This window comes from Sminthopsis crassicaudata, chromosome 2, assembly GCF_048593235.1.
Source record: "Sminthopsis crassicaudata isolate SCR6 chromosome 2, ASM4859323v1, whole genome shotgun sequence".
NCBI classification, from domain to species: Eukaryota; Metazoa; Chordata; class Mammalia; order Dasyuromorphia; family Dasyuridae; genus Sminthopsis; species Sminthopsis crassicaudata.
The window spans coordinates 207,007,926-207,030,477 of NC_133618.1; the positions used below are offsets into that span (position 1 = coordinate 207,007,926).

Genomic DNA, 22,552 nt, shown 5'->3' on the forward strand with positions numbered 1-22,552 from the left:
AACCAGCCCTAGAATCAGGAGGACCTGAATTCAAATCCTACCTAAGACACTTAATATTTATTGGCTGTATGATCCCGAGCAAATTATTTAACCCCAATTATTTTGCCAAAAAATGTATTTGTTATGTAGGATTTCCTGTGGTGCAAAAAAACCTAAAATAGAAGTTTAAAATAATGTTATTTAAAAATAAATTCCAAAAGGACAAGCACTATTTTTAAGTATCTTGAAGAACATATTAATTATAGATCAGATTTATCATTAAAGAAAAAAATTTGGGAGGAAAAGATTGTGAATGTGTGTATACATATAGTAGCTGTGATACTAACTTTCTTAGACAAGTTGTTCTCTATACTACTTCCTTTTCTAATTCTGTAAAATAAAAATGTTGGATGAGATAGTTTTCTAAGTTTCCTTTCTACCTTTGATAATCAGATTCTGTACATTTATAACCATCCTGTAGAGCTTAGTTTATAATTTTACTATTCTAAATAATTACAGGGGTTTATCTGTTTTCAAGACACATTATTTCTGTGATCTATTTGATGCCATATTTTTGATTAGGAATACAATCTCCAATTATAAATTTAACTCCTATGGGAAAATAATAACAATAAACTTATAATATGGGTATAGGAACATGTGATGAAAGTGCAAACTTGTGTATATCTCTCCTTTATTTTCTCCAAGAGAAGGCTAGAGAAGGAGAAAAAGATGTTATTTAAATGAAAGGGGAAGTATTGAATAAGGAATTTTAATCATATCAGAATCACAGCATTGTAGGACATTAGGAATTATTTAATCCTACTCATTTCACCTTTTCTTTCTTTGTTATGTGTTTCTGTTTCTGGGGAATATTCTATCCCTTCTTGAGCAGACTTTTATTTTATTTTTTTAGGCAATCAGGAATAAATGACTTGTCCAGAGTCACACAGCTAGTAAGTATCTGAGGCCAGATTTGAACTCAGGTTCTTCTGATTCCAGGACTGGTGTTCTATCCACTGTATCACCTAACTACCCCACAAGCAGACTTTTATAGCATCTTCGAAAATATGATTCTATTTATCTTTTTTTTAACCTCCTTGAAATTCTTTCTCTCCCGAATCTAGCATTTAAGATCATTTCTGGGTTAAGACATAATGACCATTTTTCCCTTCAGATACCAATTGTGTTTTTAGGTTCTTGGTCAGAATCTTATCTAGAATGGCACTTCTCATTGTTTTCTGTACATTTCTTCTGGTGGTTTTGTTTGTTTGTTTTGTTTTTTTGTGGGGAAAAAAAAAGCTCCATCAGTTTTCCATTTCTATCATGTACTTTTTTACCTGCCTTATGATCTTCTTCAGGAATTCATTTCCTCTTTGTGGTCAAGTGCTCTTAAATATACTCCTCCTAATAAGACAGTATACACCTATATCAATGTCTCGTCTGTCTTTTCTGACTTTACTATATAAATGTTCCTCTTTTGTTTGTGGATATTCTCAGGGTAGTATAAATTCTTTTTTAAAATATTAAATAATTAATTAAAAACAACACTAAACATCAATTTAAAAACTACATTTACATTTAAATTAATTTCAACATACAACATATTGTGATACTTTTTAGTTTTCCTTCGAAGACTTTATCAGCATTCTTTGTTCATTCATTTCATTTACTTTTCCTCAGTGATAATAGTGTATGTTCCATTCTTTTGATGTAACTTTTTTCCTCCCACTTTGCATTATTTGATCTTTTCATTTTTCCTCAGATGATTATAATGTATGCTGTATTCTTCTGGTTCTACTTTGTTTTTCACTTGGCATTATTTTATCTTTTCAGATTTCTTTTGGATTTGTCATATTTGTCAATTTTAATTTCTTTTATAGTATTCCATTACACACATGTACCATAGTTTACTTAACCATTCACTTATTGATGAACATATTTGGGGTGCTTCTAGCTTTATGAAAGTAAATATGATCAAATTATGGTCTTTGAAGAGACAGCTCTTTTTTTTTTTGTTTTTAGCTATACTATTTTAATAATACTATCAGGTACATTAACAATAATGAAATTGTTTTGTCAAGGACATAGCTATTAATTATAACTCTTACTAAATATTGTCAGATCACTACCATTTCTTGATGCTATTCCATTACCCTTTTTTATGTAATCTGTTCCTTTTGAAAATAATACTTTTACTCTGCCATACTGTAGTCATACCAAGCCTCAGTGATACTGGCAAAGTCACTGCATAACAATCTCTTGGGTAACAGTCACTTTAAATGTTTAGAAAGTGAACAAGTAGGCAGAGATGAAAAGATATACATATAAAGGACAAGGAGGGAAATCTCACTGTTCTTTTCAAAAAATCATATTATATTTTGAGAATCACAATCAGGTCTAGGTATCCTTTAAAGAGTTATCCTAAAAAACTAAATAGGATTAAAGAAAATCACCAGGATGATGAGGGATCTGTAAATGCCATACAATCGAAGAAAGTGGGAAAAATTTGAGAAAGACATTGACTAGAAGTTAGGAGGCTTCAAAAGAATAAAGAAAGAAATAACTGTCTTCAAAACTTAATGGATTCTCATGTGGAAGGGACTATATTTATTCTGGGTTTAGGATCATATGATTAAGAAGTAAAAAAGATTATCTTGTATATGTTCTGCTCCCTTCATTTTATAGAAACCAGCTCAGAGAGCTGAATCAAAGTCCATGGATTACTAGATGGCAGATTTCAGATCAATATAAATGGCTTTGAAGTCTCTAATTTTGACTGAATGTGATAATATTGGAAGATCTACTGTTGATCAGAAGTATTGTTTTCTTTATAAACAAATTTGAAAGCTTTAATGGACTATTTTCTAATAAAATAAATTTTTAGGTTCCAAGAATAGGTCACATGGTGACACTACTCTTCGAAGAGGGAATTGCATTTTCCTTTGTTAAAAATAAAGTTAGATCTTTTTTGAGAAGACTAGACAGACAATAACATCTTTTATCTTCTCTGACAGGGAGCTGAACGGAAGATCAGGGATGAAGAGCGAAAACAAAGCAAAAGAAAAGGCAAGTGTACTGACCCCAGCTCCCAGTTGAATGCCTGTAAGTAGAAACGTTTCCACTAAAAGTTTAAGACTTCATTTCCCAGGCAGAACCGTGGCTACAGTTATCAGCCCCTCAAAAACAAATGACAACACAATTGTGGGTGGTTTTTCTGGTCAAGAAACAAGTGATGTTGTAAACTGCTTCCTTTTCCAGATTAGGAAACTGAGGCATCAGCAACTTGACTGGGAAACACAGAAAAGCTACATACATACAGATGTGTGCATAGTTGTTTTTTTTTTTCAGCATATGCACATATTTTTATTTTTTAAACAACTTTAAAAAGTTTCTTAACTCTTCATAGAAATTTTTATGTGCTGACACCTGTAGGTTCCACAGTTGTTCTGCTTGGGCATTTCATAGGTAATAATAATGATAGCAATATTATTAGCTCATTTTAAGTAGTATTTTAATGTTTCACAAAACACTTTTCTTACAACAGTAATAATTCATGTGCTGTTATCCCATTTCCAAAATTAAACAACTGAAGCCCAAGTGCTTATTCAATTGCTGGAGTCACAAAGTTAGTGTCAAGGCTAAAGCTTAGCTATTCTGATTCACATCAGTCACAAATAGAACATTTATTAAGAGAATACTATGTACTAGGCACTATTTTAAGGTAAGTATTGGAGATACAGATACAAAAGACAGCTCTGCTCTTGCAGAGCTCACAATCTGGTGGGGAAGACAATATGCTGGCAAGTATGTATGAAAAAGTTTTATAGAGGATCCATAGAAAATAATTAACACCAGGAAGTCACTGGAAGTAAGAAGGATGGGGAAAGGCTTCCTGTAAAAAGGTGGAATTTAATTGGTATTTGAAGGAGGCCATTAGATAGAGATGAGGAGGGAGAGCATTCTAGGTATGGGGGATAATGTCTGGAGCTGAAAGATGAAGCGTCTTGTTTGGAGAACATCAAGGAAGTCACTTACAATGGATCAAATAGTACATGGTAGAGAGAGGCTGGTATTAAGTATAAGGCTAGAAAGGTAGTGAGAGCTAGATTATAAAGGATTTTATATTTTGTCTTGGAGGTGATAGAAAACCATTGGAGGGGTGTATGTGTCTGTGTCTGTGTGCTGTGGGACTTATGTTTTACAAAAATCTCTTTGATAGCTGAATGAAGGATGGACTTGAGTGGGGAGAGATTTGCAACAAGCAGAACAAATACTAAGTTATAGTCCAAGAATCAGAAGATGAGACTTTATAGTAGGATGGTGGCAGTATGGCAAGAGAGAAAGGGATACATTTAAGAGATGTTTCAATAGTGAAATGAACAGATCTTGGCAACATATGAGATTTAGGGTTTGAGAAAGAAGGAGGAATTGAGGATGGCATCTAGGTTATTATGAGCCTAAGGTACTGGGAGAAAGGGAGTGTCTTCAATAGTAACAAGGAAGTTTGGAAGAGAAGTTTTAGGGAAAGAATGAGTTCATTTTTGGACATGTTGAGCTTAAAATGTGTACAGGACATCCAGATTAAGATGTCCAATAAGCAATTGGAGATGTGAAACTAGAGGTTTGCCAGAGAGATTGTAGGGAGTGAGGAGGGGAGGATACACAGATTTGAGAATTATCAGTATTGAGATGATAATTTAATCCTTTGAAGTAACATAGCAGGAGAAGAGAAGAGGGCCCAGGACAGAACTTTGTGAACTGACTGAAGATCCAGCAAAGACATGATGGAGGGATAGGTAGGAAAATCAGAAAAGAGGAGTGTTTGGAAAAGTGAGAGATAGGAGAATATCAAAGACTAGAGTGTGATCTATAGTGTCAGGACCACAGAGTGTCGAGTTCTTAGCTCAGAAGTTGGGAGGCTGGAAGCCATGAGAGTTTTGAAAAAGAATGCAAAAATTTGGAAGAGCCTCTGGAGAGTGGGATAGGACTTTATGCTTTCTCTTCCATTTGTTTTATACAACTAGTTTTTAATTTCACACAACTTTTTATCTACCTATGGGAAGGGGTTGCTTTCTCATTGTTGTTTTCCATGCCAGTGTGTGTGTTTTTAAGCATTTAAGTATTTTTATTTTGAGCAGTCATTACTTGAAGATTTTCTAATTACCACTCCTCATTGAAGGTTCCTAATAGAACTTTAGAGAATGCCTTTGTGGGTGGCTAGGATTGTAGCAGTGGTTAGTCTATTTTTAACATTTTTGAAGCAGGAAGAAAAACTTGTTGCTCTTTTTTGCATTTGGTTTATTTTTAAGGTGCAGAGCCACAGGCCAGCTGAGGTTAAAGGCTTTTTCTGTCTTATTTTCAGAAATTTATAACAATTTTTAATTAACTTTCAGATCAGAAATAAGGAAGGATGCTTAGTCTGTGTTTTCTTTTGTTGTTTCTATTTTTTTTCTTTTAACTTTGATAAAAGTTACATTTTTGGTTTAGATTTTAGATATGGTACATTCCCTTATATATAAACCGCTTTGTCTTAGTCCTCAAAACTAAAACTTATGCCACAAGTTAAATATGAAAAGTGGGATAACATAACTCTTTTTTTCTTATAAGTGATACAGAATATTATATAGTGTACATCCTGGTACGACATTTTCTATTAAAATTTGTTTCTTCCACCTATTCTACTTCAGGTCTTGATGTTAAAGTGCCTCTGCTTCCATCCCACAAAAGAATGGACATCACAATCTTCAAGCCCTTTATTGACCTTGACACTCAGCCTGTTCTCTTTATTCCTGATGTGCACTTTGCCAACCTTCAACGTGGGGCTCATGTGGGTAACAAGTCTTCTAGGGGCCTTAGGATGTTGTTTAATTCTGTTATTTATGCTTTCAATGTTGTTATAAGTTGTACAGTAATTTTCTAGTCCATTATATTCATATTTAAGTAGAAACTGAAACTAAAAGGAATTTGACTCCTTTTTAAGAGTTAGACCTTCAAAAATGTTAAATAGAACTAATATGACATCCTCAAAAATAATCTTTCTTAGAAAGTCAGGGTGCATTTCATTTGATTTGTGTCTAGCTTAATTTTAAATGATCATATATCATCACATTTGGTTTCTAATTAAATATTTGGAAAAGGCTGCAAATGGAGATGAGGTCCATAAGCATATGGTTTGGAGAGAGCAGATCAAATGAAATTTGATTCCATTGGGTCAGAAATCCAGAACTATTTACATTTTGGTTTAATAAAACTCCATTTAAAATGCATATTTTGAGAGTATTTTAAAACAACCTATTTTATTTTTTCTAAAGGTTCTTCCTATTGCCTCAGAGGAGATGGAAGGTGAAGGGTAAGCTTTGTTTTTCAATATTATTAAGATTATATACTTTAGAATTAGTATCATTGAGATTATTTATTTCAGTCTCCTCATTTTATAGATGAGGAAATCAAGTCCCAGAAAGGCAAAGCGATTTACTCAAATCTTTTGATTCCAAATTCAGTGCTCTTTCTACTGTCTATGAACAGCTTTATCCTACCATTTTGAATACAAACAACTTTGAGAATGCAGAACATACAGATATCCAAGATGATAGCCTTTCTTGTTGCTAATTATCTAATCATAGGCATATAAGCTTTAAGTCTCAGGCTACATTTGATTTTCCCCCAATATAATAGAAAAGTTATTTTTAACCAGAATTTTATACCTCAAGTACTCTTCATTCCTGAAATGGCTAATCTATAAGGAAAACTGGAGAACCAGAAACTTCTGACACCATTTATTGCTGAGCAATCAATACTTTCTGGTTCTGTGGAGCCAAGTCTAGAACATTTGGGAATTGTTCCCTTTCTCCTGGTTTTTCCCTTGCTCTTCCCAAACAAACTTCTGCCTTTGGACTTGAGCTTAATTTTTTCCAATGCATCTGCTCCTTGCCACCCTACTCAATGAGCCCAGTTATAATGAATGCCCTTTTGACCAGCACTATTTACAAAAAAAAACAAAAACAAAAAAAACACAAAAAAACACACATGATACACACAATTGTAATTTAAATGTTCTGATGCTGGGAAGAAATGAAAGCATATAGCATAGGTTATTATACAAATACAAAAAAGTTTTAGTGATTTTAAAAATTATTATTGTAAAGAATATGATGTCTTTATTACTGGAATAACAACTGCACAGTTGGATTAGAACATTAGACTTTCTCTGAACTTTTTAAAATCTATTATTCTTTGGTAGAGAAAATGTGCTATTGGGGATGGAGTACAGTAGAATATTCATTCCATGTTTCTCTTTCTATTGTGTTTTTTCCTCTTTCCTTTCATTGCCAAACTTTTCCCTAATGAGTTTATTATCCAAAACTTGATTCTTCAGTGCCCGTCTTCCATTGCTCTTCTGATTTACTTAACTGAAGCCAAAATAAACCAATTTTATTTGTAAAATAAAAATTTTATAAATTAGTAGGGCTCTTTCTTAGTCGTGATTCTCCTTAACATCTTGGCAACATTCAATGTTGTTGACTACCCTTTTGTTCAGATCCCTTTCTTGGCTTCCACAATGCACATTATTCAGGTTTTCCTTTTTCTCTCAAATCTTGTTTCCTTTACTGGTATTTCTTCCTTCTTATACTCTTATCAACATGGATTTTTTCTAATCATCAATTTTTGGCTCCCCATTTTTCTTTCTTCATTTAGAAGGCATAGACACTAAGAAGTCAAAAATGTGGGTTTGATTTTCAAGTATGATGGCTAATTAGTTGTGTGACTTCAGAAACGTCATTTCATCTCTCTGAGTCTGTTTGCTCATATATAACAAAAAAGGAATTGGATTAGATGGCTTCTAAGGTTATTTTGAGCTCTAGTTCATCTCCTGTGACTTCAGCCATCATCTCGATCTCTTTATCTCTCCCTGGTGCCTGCAAGCACATATAATTCTCCCCAATCCTTAAACGCTTCATTATATTCTACCATGCTGTTATGCCTAGTTGTTCCTCCATTTCTTGGCAAACTCTCCTTAAAATAATTATATATACAATTCATTGTCTGTACTTTCTCTCAGTTGTTTCTAAACACCAACATTATCACCCCATGGAAACAGCCTTTTCCAAAAATCATCAATGACCTATTAATTGCCAAACCTTAGAGCATTTTCTCCATTTTTATCTTTTTTTTCACCTATCTACAATGTTGGACATACTAGATCATTGATGTCTAACTCAAAAAGAAGTAGGGTCCACTAATGTGTACATAATTTTCTTGCAGATGTATGTAGACTGCATAGTGACTTACTTTTTAAATGTCACATTAAAAATATTTTATTGTATTTTTATTTATTTTGTGAATTTATTTCCAAATTAGTTTGGTTCAGGCCTCACACAGAAATGTTGAAGGCCTCCATACAGCTGTACTTTGGACCACTTTCTTCCACATGCTTTCTTCTCTTTAGGTTTTAAAACATTGCTTTTTCTTGGCTCTTCTCCTGCCTTCTTACTGCTTCTTCTTGGTCTTTTTCTATGGATTATCATCCGTATCATAAATCCTAATTGTGGGTATACTAGTCCTATTTCTCTTCTCTTTGTTCTACATTGTCTTACTTGATAACCTTATCAACCCATATGGATTTAATTATCCCCTTTGCTGATGACTCTTAGATTGATATTTCCAGCCCTCATTTTTCTTGTGCTCCAGTCTCTCATTACAACTGTCTATGGGACATTCTAAAGTAAATATTTCAAGCTCTAAATATCTAAAAACTCTCTCTCTCTCTCTCCCTTCAGATCTACCCTACTTCTGAATTTCTCTACCTCTGCCAGGGCTCAGCCATCCTTTTAGTTACTTAGTTTGCAACTTTTAAATCTATCACTTTTTCTCTGTTCACATAGCCACTACTCTGGTTCAACTTGTCATTACCTCTCTTTTGAAATTTCAATGTTCTGTTAATTGATCTCCCTACTTCAAGTTTCTCCTGTCTCCAGTTCTTTGGATGAGTTTGAGTCTAGATGAAACGTACTTCCCTCCTATCCCTAAAAGCGGCAGTCTTTATCTGTTTCCCAAACCCAAAACTTGAGGGTTTTTTTGTCTTCTTCCTTCTCACTACCTGTACGTGATCATCTAGTATATTTTTGCTGTATCCCTTCCCTACCTTCCTTTCCCCTTTGCTGCCATCTTAGTGTAGCCTTAGCACCTCAGAGCATCCCATTCTGTCTCCTGGCCTTGGATACTCTGATGACTACTCTTTTTTGAAAACCTTCAAGGGCTCTCCATTAAGAGGATAAAAGCCAAATTTTCTAATTTGCCACTCAAGGCTCCTTACGGTCTATCCTCCACCTATATTTCTAGCTTTAAACTCATAGAATCATAGATTTAGAGATGGAAGAGATCTTAGCGGTTATCTGGTCCAACCCTGATATTTTATAGTTGAAGAGTTGAGCCCTGAGAAGCTGAATGACCCTGAAGTCACACAGGAGGTCGAGCTAGGCTATGTGATCTTAGGTCCTCTGACTCCAAACCCCGTGCTCTCTATTGAAACTGGTTCTAACCCAATCTGAACTCTCTGTTCCAGTAGTGTTGTGTCACTCCCTCCTGCCCAAGCACCTGGCACCTTAGCCTTTCTTTTTGCCCTTTCCCTTGCCTACAATGGCTTTTCCTCCTAGGTAAATGTCTATCTTTCAAAGTCCAACTGAAATTCTGCCTTCTCTAAGAAATCTCCACTGACCATTGCACATAGAAGTTATCTGTTTCTTTTAGGGAAGTGCGTGCTTTGTTATAATAAAAGGCTTTGGGCTCATTGTCTGGGTATATGGGATCTAGCCCCAGCATTGTCACTAAACAACTGAATGAATTTGGGTGTTCTGCCTCAGTTTTCTGATCTGTAAAATGGAGGAAAAGACTAGATTCATCTGGGGTAAAACTTCAAGAGACTTTACAATCTCTTCCAGATCTAAATTTTTATTATTGTGTTAATATTTTTCTATACAACTCATTTGGCACTCATCATTTATTCTCTGATATTGGTTATCTTTCTACATATATAAATCTTATTTTCCTAAGATCATTGAATTCAGGAACCAAATTTCTTGCTACAATGCTTTGCACAAGCTAAGTATTCGTTATTGATAATTGTTTTATTGATAAGACCATTAACAATATAATTTGGTTTAATTTCAGATCTAACATGAAAAGGGGACCATATGGAACTGAAGATGACTTTACTAATACACCTCCTGCTAAACTGACCAGGATAGAGGAACCAAAGAGAGGTTTGTTTGCTCTATTTGTGTGGTAGATATTTTATTTCAGAAGAGAGATTTAGCCAACTGATTTATATGTTAATGTTATAGATCCCTTTTGTCATTCTCTGAGGAGAATGATAGCTTGAATTTTTATGGTACCTTAAGTCTTAGCATGTGACTTGAAGATCCCATTGATGTTTGAATTATAATAATAACAAAGAATGCCACAGACACAATAGGAACATTTACCACACTTTCCATCTCCTTGAACCTGGAGCTGTCCTTTATAGATTCTTCTGAGCATATCAAACTGAAATTTGGCTTGCTAGCCAAAATATCTTGTAGTGCAGCAGTGGATTTATTACTGAGAAGAAAAGAGGTCTCCCTGAAGGCAGACATTAAGTCATAACCTTGTTTTTTCTACAAGTTCCATTGATATTTAAGAATGAACATTTTATAGTAAAGCATAAGCTTAACAAGCCAGATGGCCTGCACAAAACAAGATTGAGCACTGTGAGAGCTCCAAAGATACTAAATCATTGCCTCTGCTGACACAGTCATGGGAAGGGGTGTTATAAAATATTAGTTAAGTTAAAGCCCTGCAGAGAAGAATGTTATTCTTCATTCAGGTGAAATGTTGATAGTGAGATTAGCCAACAGTAATTAAATTTTTGCTTCAGATCCATCTGATTATGCAAGTGTGGTGGAACTAGCTTAGCTGTTCCACTGCTGTAATTCCAGTAGGGGATAATCACAGGACTGGGACACTTATTTCAATGCTTTATCATTTTAGGTTAATTAGGGAAAAAGGGAATGCCAAGATTAGAAATTTCCCTACATTTATTAGCACTTTCTTTTCCCCTCTCTCCCCATCTTTCAGAAGTTTTATGTGTGATTACAGGAAAGGGCATCCATGAATGTACGCACACTTTATATTTTTAATCCTTAAATAGTGACACTTTTCTCTTTTTAAAAATAATTTTTGTGGGAAAAACATAAAAAACTTACTGTATAATTCTAAGGCAAAACAGTGGATAAGAAGAGTGAAAAGAATAATTTATGGGCTAAAATTAAAACAGAACATATTCACTACTACAACCAACATACATTAAAGAAGAAAAAACTGAAAGGCTTAGGAATGTTATATATGTAAGATATGAAAATGGAGAATTATGCAAACTCAGAGCTAAAAGGAACTTAAAGAGAATCAACTAGCTCAGTAGCCTCAAATTCAAACTACCTGTTTGAATTATTCATTCAACAAAGTTAGTTTCTTTCTTTATGTAAGACACTAGGTACACCCTAGAGGTAAAAACAAAAACAAAAAGAAAAAAAAAAAAAAGCAAAGCCCTGCTCTTAAGGGGTTTATAGTCTGTTAGAGGAAATGAAACATATATAATAATATAATAGAAGGTGGAGTTTGCTAAGTGGTGCAGAGGATAGAGCACTAAACCTGGCCAGAACAACTCATCTGCCTGAGTTCAACACTGGCCTCAGACACTTATGTGTGATCCTGGGCAAGTCACTTATCCTTTTCTGCCTCAGATCCTAATCTGTAAAATAAGTTACAGAAGAAATGGCAAACCACTCCATTATCTTTGGAAAGAAAACCTCAGGTGAGATCGTGAAGAATCATAAGTGATAAAAAATAATAAATAAATAAACAAACTAATTAATTAATTAAAAATAAAATAATAAAGAGATGGGATGGAAGCAAGTGAGAAATCAAGACAAAGTGATCTAGAAATATTTAAGGAAAGAGGATAACATTTGAAGAGGATGAGGGAAGGTTTACATGGCATTTGAATCTTGAGGGAAGAGAAGAATTTCAAATTTATATCATTAATCAATTTGTATTTCCTTGTAAATATTTGTTCCTCTTATCTCTATAACAAATGATAAAAGATTTATTAATCTAAATTCATATTCAGTCAAGCACCTGGAGAAAGGGCCTTATTATAAGCATTCTTTATAATCCTGTAATTTAGAGGCTATAAATAGCCACCTATGGATTTGAGGGTTTTTTTCTAGTTTATTATCAGGCTTTTACTCTTACCTTTTCCAGAAAAACTCATACTGATAAGTTCCCAGTGAGATTTAAGTTTATTAAATCTCATCTCTGTGCCTTAGTAAAGCTGTCCCATACAGTCAGAAGTTATTATTCCCTGACTTCTGCATTTTAGAATCCTTTTCTTCAAAAATAAAGCTCCTCCTTCAATATGGAATCCTGGATCTTTCCCTCTCTGCAGATGTTAGTGTCTTTCTCCCAAAATTACCTTTTATTTCTTTTACATATACTTATGTGTACATATTTTTTCTCCCATAAAATATATGTTCCTTAAAGACAAGGACCAATTCATTTTTGTCTTTGTAACTCAGTGCTTAGCACAGCACCTGGTATATGTTATAGATGTTTGTTGAATGAGTGACTGATTTTCCATAATGAAAACCTAGGAATAAAGGTTTTCCATATCTGTTCCATGGTTGGAAATTTTTTTCTTCAACTGGTAAGAAAGTTGAAATAACAAGAAGTTGAAAATTAAATAAATTAAGGTGTATTTTGTGTTGGCTAATGAGCATTAATTATAGTAGTGAACTTTTTTTTTTTATTTTAGTTTTAGCTCATAAACATTTGTTACTTTCATCTGTATTTATGGAGGGTGGAAAATGTCAATGAAGTTCATTTTTCTCTCCATTCCTTCTCCATGTTGACTTTTAGTTCTGCTCTATGTTCGAAAGGAGTCAGAGGAGGTTTTTGATGCACTGATGCTCAAGACACCAACTTTGAAGGGTCTAATGGAAGCTGTAAGTAATATTGTATATAATATTTTTTAATTTTCTTTTTTAGATTTTGGACTGTTATAATCAAGAATCATAAACATTTCAATATAGAAAGAACAAGAAAGATGATTATATAAAACATTTTGAACTTTTGTTACATGTAGTGTGTGTGTCTTTTTCATAATGTATAAACATTTTTAGAAGACAGTAACAAAATTGCTTTTTGCTTATTTCCTTTTGTACATTTTTAAATATTGTTCTTTGCATTTAAAAAAGTTTTATTGATTTATTCTTCTTGCCTATCACTTCCCCCAAATTATCATCCACTTCCAAATAGAAGCACTCCTTTGTAACAGATATGCATAGATTATCAGACTTTCTAAAAACAAACCATTTTTTACATTTTTTCACTTAGTAGTACTCATTTAACTTAATAAGATTTTAAGAAATTATTTGAATTTCTAATTATATAAGAATTTATGTTTTATTGTAATAATTCTTAAGTAGCCATGTATATAAGTAGACTTTTTTAGTTCATATTCAAAAGAATTTTTATTAAAACCTACCAAGATTAAACTTGTTTTTTATTTGGATCATTAGTCCTATATTGTATTGATGTGTGCTATATGATGTACTACAAAATTCCTTGGAATTTATGTATTTGATTGAATTAAAAATTCAATAGAAAAACCAACAAGTTATTTTAACCAAGAATTTGAGTATATGAAAATTTCTAATCAGGGAATTGCTGAATTTGATTAATTATTGTTGTTCGTCCTCGAAAAGGACCAAAATCACAATGCTCTATTAGTCAAGTTACAGTGTGTCTGACTGTGCCTGATCAGACCAATAAGAGTTTAGAATGCACTGACACAGATCATGCACAAATAGTCCATATGAATATTTGCAGTGGATTCTCTAATTTTCTTTGAATTTATGCCAAGATGATACATACTTATGTTTGAAAAAAAAAAAGTTTAGAGATGTTAAATTAATCCCTAAATCTGGCTTCAGACAGTAACAAGCTTTGTGACTGTGGGCAGATCACGTAATCAATTCTGTTTGCCTCAGTTTCCTCATCTGTAAAATGAGCTGGGGAAGGAAAAGGCAAACCACTGTAATATCTTTGCTAAGAAAACCCAAATGGGGTTGTGAAGAATCAAATATGATTGAAATAACCCAACAACAAAAAGCTAGTTCCATAAGACAATAGCAATGTCTCATAAAATTTTCTGTTGCTATTAGAGTTGTGTTTTTTTTTTTATATGGCCTCAGTAGAAAAAGCCAAAGACTCAACTGATCATACTTTATCTTTGTAGGATAGTATTCTATTTGTGTCATATTTATAGCACAAGGAAAACTACGCTGATAATTGCCCACCTTGTTTTTATACTGTGTTGAGCTTCAGACATACAGCATTTGTCACTAATCTTTTATCAAGTCCAGATTAAATTAGTTAATGGAAAATAGTCAAGCAGACACACACACACACACACACACACACACACATACACACATACACATACACATGCATGCACTCATGCACACAAACCACCACCACTATCACCACACTGAATTGTTAATAATGGGGCTCATCAATCACCCACAGATTAGAGGTGGGTCTTTGCTAAAAAGCAAAGATTAAACCTTATTCCTTTTGCATAATGATTTAGCTAGTCAAATAGGACAAAAAGAATTAAAGCCTGACTTCCTGAAATTAAGTGAGCTATTGTAGAGCAGTTGACAGAACGAACTCGTCTATGTAGCAAAATAGTGAGATGATTTTGCAATAGGGGTGAAAAGCCTAGTCAAACTTAATGATAGCTGGTTGTCCAAAAAACGAATTTTAAGTTCAACTTTAAATTTAATTCAAGTACTATGTCCCTCCTAGCTCCAGATCGAGAACCCTACTCTCCTTAAAAAGTAGAGAGACTTAACCTAGGACAGAGTCCAGAAAGCCTTGTTATCAGCAAGAAGGGGAGCTGGGATGAAAACAATTGAGATTCTCTTTCTTTGAAACCTCATTCTCTCCCATTCACAATAAAGTTATAAAAGTTTCTTAAAACAACCCAGAAGTGGGCATTTTACAAATGTAGTATTATTCATTTTAAATAAGAGGGAAAAAAAATTAGGATCATAAATCTAGTTCTAACTCTCTCATTTTATGGATGAGGCCCAAGGGTGTAAGCGTGAAAGGGGATAAATAGTAAAAGAGATTTGAACCTAGGACTCCTGGCTCCAGAGTCAGAACTCTTTGCCCAGTACAATTTCACCATTAAAGTTATACTTTTTTAGAAATTTTTATATTTTTGTTATATTAAAAGAACAAATAAGGAATTGTGTAAGTTTGAGTGTATATCCATCCATATGTTCCTACCATATTTTTCACCAATGCTGTGGGGATAGACACCTCGGGATTGTTTGAGGAACAATCACATATAAAATATTTGAACTAAGATATCCAACTCTAAAAGAATTGTCTTTGACTTTGGAGTAACATTTAGTTCCTCTCTTTTAAACACAAAGTGAGCTGAGGCCCTAAAAGGAAAATTAATAGTTTGTCCTGTTGTGATCTTACTACATCCACTCAGTGGCTTATAGAAATAGAGGGAGTGACCTTTTACTGACAAACATCTTGTCAGATGGGAGATGCCCTTTGTCACGAGACATCCTTTTTGATTTTTCTTTAAAAAAAAAGAAAAGAAATAGAGGGAGTGAGCACAGACCAAATGCTAAGTATTTTCAAAGCCACAGATTTTCAAACCATCAGAACATTACAGAAACTATGGAAAAAATGTTTCTGTGGATCTGATTTCTTGAGTTTACATTGGAACAACACAGCTTCTGAACTTTGGGGAAAGAATGTAGAAAACAGTTCTAGTTGATAGCAAGCAATGACCTTTTTGGCTCTATCTCATTGCTCATAATCAGTTGCCCAGGTTTGTTGATGTTTACCTCATGACATTTTGTGTATCTGTCATCCTTGTCTTTATACTCACACAGCCATCACTATAGTTCAGTCTTTTATCACTTTTGTCTAAGTGACTATAATAGCTTCTTAATTTAGGTGGTGAGGTGACAGAGAACCTATGGTCAGAAGCTGTTGTTTAGTTGTTTTACTGCTGTACCTGATTCTCAATGACCCTATTTGGGATTTTCTTTGCAAAGTCACTGGCACCATTTGCCATTTCCTTCTCTAGCTCATTTTACAGATGAGGAAACTGAGGCAAAGTTAAGTGACTTGTTGAGGGTTGTACAAGCAGGAGTGTCTGAGGCCAGATTTGAACTGGTGAAGATGATTCTTCCTGACTCTAGGTTCAGTGGGCCAGCTAGCTGCCCAGAGTCAGAAGACCTGAGTTCAAATGTGACCATGGACACTTCCTAGCTGGGTGACAATAGAACGGTCACTGAACCTCTATGTGCCTCAGTTTCCTCAATTAAAATTGAGGGTAACAGTATCTCCCAGGGTTGTTGTCAGAATCAAGTTAGATAATATTTGTAATGTGCTTAGCACAGTGCCTGGCACAATATAAATACTAGCTACTAATTGGTTTCCTTGGTTCCCATTGGTCCCCTCTCCAGTCCATCTTCCCCATAGCTCTCCAGTGATATTCCTAAAGCACAGGTGTGATATGACATTTCCTTGCTCAAAAAGCTTCAGTACTTGTAGGATCAAGTAAGCATCCCCTTTGCCTTTGTCATTGAAAGCCCTTGCAATCTTGCCCCAATCTAATTTTCTAGCTTTATTGAATATCACTCTAATCCAGCCAAATTGGTCCCTCTAAATGAGATTCTATCTCCATTCCCTATACCTTTTTCATAAACTATTCCTCATGCCTTTTTCTACTTTTGCTTCAGAGTTCTTGTTTCCTTGAATTCTCAGATCAATTGACAAATGTTCTATGAGGTCTTTCTCGGTAATCAACAGTCAATCAATAGTTAATAAATATTATGTACCTGGCACACACAAAAAATGTGTACCTGATACAAAAAGAGACAAAAGATAGCTCCTGTCCTCCAGGAGGTTACAACTCTATGGAGACAAAAGGCAAACAAATATGTGCAAACAGCTGTGCATGAGATAAGTAGGAAATAATTAAGAGAAGGATTTAAGAGGGATTGGGAAAGCCTTACCATAGAAAGCAGCATTTTAGTTAGAATTTGAAGAAAGCCAGGGAAGCCAGAGACAAAGGGGAAGTCTCCCAGGCGTGGGGGACAGCAGAGAAAATGTGTGGAGCTGACAAATGTGTCTTGTTTGGAGAACAGCAAGAAAGCCAGTGCCAATGGATCAAAGAGTATGTGTTAGGAAGGAAGGTGTAAGAAGCAGAAAGCAGAAGAGGGCTAGCTTATGGAAGGCTCTGGTTGCCAAACAGGTTTTGTATTGGATCTGGGAGGTGCTCCAGAGCCACTGGAATTTATTGGAGAGAGAGGAGTGACATGATTCTTTTATCAGCCCCTATTCCTGACTTCCTTAACCTGAAAATAACTTGTATCTACTTTGTATATAGTTTGCACTGAGTTCATGCCTTCTTTCCCCCTCCATAGCCCACAAGAGGTAAACTACTTGAGAACAAGGATATTTCATTTTTGTCTTTTGTTTCTCCAAAAGCTACAACAGTGCTTAGTACATAAAAGCTTATTAAATAAGTGTTGACTGATTTTCCTTAAACACGTAGGAAAGTTATTTAGTAAAGATAATAGTATCTATCCAATACTTACCTAGACAAAGGATATTTTGTTAATGCCAACTTTAAAAATAATCGACATGACTTTCTGATCTATATAACTTAGGAATAATTTCATGGCTCGACCTTCTTTCTCCAGTTAGATTATAATCAACATGGTCTGGCACCATATCATGTTCTCCATGCTATCCATCACAGGGCCTCGTTAGACACTCAGTATTTCTTTATAATCAGAAGGGGTATTTTTGTAAATGCCATTCCCTTGTTCACCAACTCTGAAATCCCTTTATATGATCACAAGGGGGATTCCCTCCCCCTTTCCACAGCAAATCCTATTCTTTGTCCTCACTGTGACCTCCAACCCTCAACTTCTCCTTGCCTTCAGTTCTCTCCCCAGCCATCTCCTGGCACTGGCCACTCTCCTCCCTTCTTGCCTGACCCACTGGTGAACAAGCTCAGCTCCACACACCCCTCGCCCTGAGCCCCTTGCCCTCCTCATCTCTCTCTCCCTGTCTCCAATTTATCTCCGATCTGTTTTCTTTGTGTCTCTTCCATTACACTGTGATATTCAGAGTAGGGGCTGGTATCCCCAGCACTTAGTGTAGTGTCTGGCCAATCACTCATGCTAGATAACTGACTGACTGACTTTGATTTCATTCCCTGATTCAATTGCATCTTTCTGTTCATTTTTAACCTATTTGATTCTTATTAATGTATTTTAATTTTTATAAAGGATCTTTACTCAATATGTTGAAGGTATTCCTTTCCTTCTTCTAATGTCTCAGCATTGTGGGACTCAGGTTGTTCAACTGTTGTCTTTAATTTTTGGTAGATGGCCAGCCCTCCCCTTTTCTAAATATACATTTCCTTGATTTGTGTTTTTTTTTCCTTTTGTCATATAAAAATTATTTCTTGTAATATGCTTTGGCATATTATTATATAATCATATATAGTATACATATAATATTAATAATATACGTTAATTATGTTGTATATAATTAATAATATATGTATATTTGATTATGAGTATATTTGCATATATGTGTGTATATATGTGTTTCTCATATGTATAAGTAGTATATATGCATATAGATGTCTCAAACATATTAATCATCTGGATAATGCATAAAGTGCTGGACTTGGAGTTCAAATTCTGTCCCCCAGATATATACTGCATTATATCTGTGGACAAATCAGTTAACTCCTCTGATTTTCTGTTTTGTCATCTGTCCAATGAAGAAAATTGTTTTCATAGCGTAGGCTTGTTTAGGAAGATCAAGATAGATAGTATAAACTATTTTACAAACTAATGATATAAAATTACAATAGTGCTTTGTAATTGACAGTATTTTGTTCTGTCTTAGATATCAGATAAATATGATGTCCCTTATGATAAAATTGGAAAAATCTTCAAGAAATGTAAAAAAGGGTAAGTATTGACTGGCCTCTTTCATAACATTAATATTGTAAATGTTTGTATCAGACACACATAAGGAAATATTAATACTCTTGGCTATATTTTTATAAGGAATTTAAACATTTTCTATGTGGTTATTACTAGGATACCTTTGTTAAAGGGTTTTTAAAAAATATTAATTACATCATGACATACAGGAAAAAAATTAATACTTGTATATTTATCCAAGTGAAACAGTGCATGTCAAACTATTGCCAAACTTTATATAATAAGCCTGTTAAATAAATGTCAGCTATAATGATAATTAATGAGTATTAAAAATCATTATAATTTTGTATCATTCAGTTTCATTTGTTTTATTGTTCTTATTCTTTTTATTTATATTGTTGTAGTCATCATATATGTTGTTTTCCTGATTCTGTCTACTTCACTTTATAATAGTTCATGTGTCTTCCCATGCTTCTCTATATTCATCATTTTTATAGCACAATAATATTTCATTACATTCATGTAGTATAATTTGTAAAATCCTTACACAGTCAATGGATATCTACTTTGCTCCTTGTTCTTTGCTACTACTAAATGCTCTGCTACAAATATTTTGGTGTATGTGGAGTTTTTCTTTTTATCCTCTGAGCATATGTCTGAGGATATCTGGTATCTGAGGATCAAAGGGCGTCGATGTTTTAGTCATTTTCTTTACATGATTCCAAATTACTTTTCAGAATAATTGGACTAATTCACAACTAAAACCAAGTATGCATGTTGCTGTCTTTTCACAACTCCTCCAACATTGACTATTCTTATCTTTTTTCCCAACTTTGTCAATTTTCTTGGTTCTTAGGTGAAACCTTAAAAATTTTAGAATTTGCCTATTTCTTAGTATTAATAATTCAGAGAATTCTTTCATATAGTGGTTAATAATTTGCAATTATTTTGAAAAAAATTTTCAAGTCATTTGAAATATATATACATATATACATATATTTCTGTTGTCATATATGTTTAAAATCAGGATCCTGTTAGAGATTTTTGATACAAAGATTTTTTTTTCTCCAGGTTTCTCCTGCTTTGCATTCATTTTGTTCATGCAAAAGTTAATGTAATTTCATATAATCTAAATTATAGCATCTTATTCTGTTGGTTCTTAAAATTGTGTCTTATGCAGCAGTAAATAACCTTGACTTTTCTTCCACACTTAGAATCCTGGTGAACATGGATGATAATATAGTGAAGCACTATTCTAATGAAGATACTTTCCAGTTGCAGATTGAAGAAGCAGGGGGATCATACAAACTTACTCTTACTGAGATCTAAAGGCAAGCAGACCCAGAACTCAAAATGGGTTAAATGAAGGTGTTAAATGGACCTTTTTGTCAAATTGCAGAGTACAACAATGAACCACTTCCCAAAGAGGGAAACTAGTGGAAGTGATTCAGTTGATTTCTTGAAGGGACAGAAGAACATTTGGATTGAAAGTGATAATATTGATATATTTTGCATTGGTCATCTGCAGATGACAGAATCAGTATGTGAAATGTATAATAGTTTACATTTATAAAGCATATTATAACTACAAAGTACTTTATACACATTGTTTCATCTGAGCCTCCTGATAACTCTGAGGCAGATAACAGCAAGTGCTATTATCCCAGTTTTATAGATGAGAAAATTAAAATTCAGAGACAGTAAGTCATTTACCCCAAAATCACATAGTACATGGTAAAACCTACATTTAAACCTTTATTTTAAGTCTACTGCCCTTCTCATTTTGCAATACCACAGCTAAAATTAGTACTAAAAGAATATTTATCCCATGGCTTACTGAATCAATAGACTGCCATTTACCAGTTTCTTATCTGTTCTGCCTACTTACTTATGGAAATTTAAACAAAGAGCAATAGATTTGAGCTTAAGCTTTTCTTACCTTCAGCTGTCTTGAGTGTCCTGTGAGATTGTCTCATGCTTGTGAGACTTAGACTGGAAAGCCATTATTCTGTAATCTCTTATCCTCAGTAAGTGTTTACTAAATAGGTATGATACTGAAATCCTTCTTTGTAACTTTGTTAGACATATAATAATGGCCTTATGAAGAACTGAAATGGGTTATAGTATAAAATCATTTTAGATAAAGCTGTATTGTATATAAGTGCAATATATTTTTGAAGATTGTGTAAATGTGTGTATATATATATATGTCACATAAATATATAATATATAAATATGGTATCCATGTACATATAATGATAAAATGTAATGAAAGCTATCTCAAAGAAATTCCATAAACCAAGATAAAATTATTTTTCTGGCATACACTAAGATGATCAAATATAGCATTGAAATATTTCTTTGATAATGTTTTCCCAAACACATGTATTTATTCCATAACATAGTAATACCTTCTAGTATTCTGAATGAAGTGTCTATGTTTGGGTTTCTGCACTACATTAATAGATGAAATTTAAAAACTAAACACTCTTATGATCAAATATGTTCTATACATACCAGACAAATCTGTCTCTATAAAGGGAACAAAAATGAATGAATAGGCTATGGTTAATATGCACTAAGTGATAAAATTTATAACTCAAAAGAGTTCCTCTTAATCTACTGCATTGAAGATGAGAGAGGTTTTATTTTAAATTGTTAGAAGCCTCAGGCTTTGGTTTTCCTCTATTACAATTTTGGGAAACATTCACAAATTTATGACTTACGTTACTATAGCATGGGAAATTTTGTATACATATAAATATATCCAACTACTGAAAAGTGTAAATTTATAACACAAATACAATCACGGGTATTTCTTAGGTTCAGGGAATATAGCATAGACCCTTTGTACAAGTAGAATTGATAGCAATATGTTTATGTTTCAAATATTTTAATGAAGTATGTGAACTAAATTGATGATTTGTTTTCTAATATAAGGTACCATGGGACACGGGTCATATTACAATGTTTTATATTTTGTTTTATGAAACTGATTTTTGCCTTGTGTGTTGTTTTTAATTGTATCATTGAAGATGTATTTTAAGCCAAAGAGATTAAATTTTATATGTCTATTTCTTAAATGACTTTCTCTTATATGGTCTCTCAATTTGACTTTGTCTTGTCATGAGCCAGAAAAGGATGTTGTCTTCCTAAATAATTCCTTGCCACAGCCAGGTGGGTACAATAGATAAGAGTCCTGAGCAAGTTCACATCTAACCTTAGACACTTTTAAACTAAAACACTGAAGTTCTGTGTGCCTCAGTTTTCTCAGCTGTATAATGGATATCTTAATTGCAATGACTTAATAGGAATATTGTGAGGATCAAATGAAATTAGCTGTAAAGCACTTAGCATGATGATTGGCATATGTGACACTTAATAAGTATTTGCTTCCCTTCCCCTCCCCCAAACATATGCATAGCTATCTTAAATGTCATGAAAATGGGACAGAAGTAAATTATATT

At 33.7% G+C, this 22,552-nt stretch overlaps 1 protein-coding gene across 5 annotated transcripts in view; it reads left to right on the forward strand.

Annotated features, from left to right (window-relative positions):
* Positions 1 to 22,168, forward strand: part of GRHL1 (grainyhead like transcription factor 1) — a 78,914-nt gene extending 56,746 nt beyond the window's left edge. For 3 of the 5 annotated variants that reach the window (XM_074288119.1, XM_074288115.1, XM_074288116.1), the window contains exons 10-16: positions 2,997 to 3,084; positions 5,670 to 5,809; positions 6,294 to 6,331; positions 10,150 to 10,241; positions 12,934 to 13,019; positions 19,045 to 19,109; positions 20,300 to 22,168. In XM_074288119.1, coding sequence (XP_074144220.1) covers positions 2,997 to 3,084; positions 5,670 to 5,809; positions 6,294 to 6,331; positions 10,150 to 10,241; positions 12,934 to 13,019; positions 19,045 to 19,109; positions 20,300 to 20,414 — 624 coding nt within the window. In that variant the 3' untranslated portion in view covers positions 20,415 to 22,168. The remainder of the gene's footprint in view (positions 1 to 2,996; positions 3,085 to 5,669; positions 5,810 to 6,293; positions 6,332 to 10,149; positions 10,242 to 12,933; positions 13,020 to 19,044; positions 19,110 to 20,299) is intronic. The other 2 variants (XM_074288118.1, XM_074288117.1) reach the window with 1 other exon arrangement.
* The last annotated feature ends 384 nt before the right edge of the window (positions 22,169 to 22,552 follow it).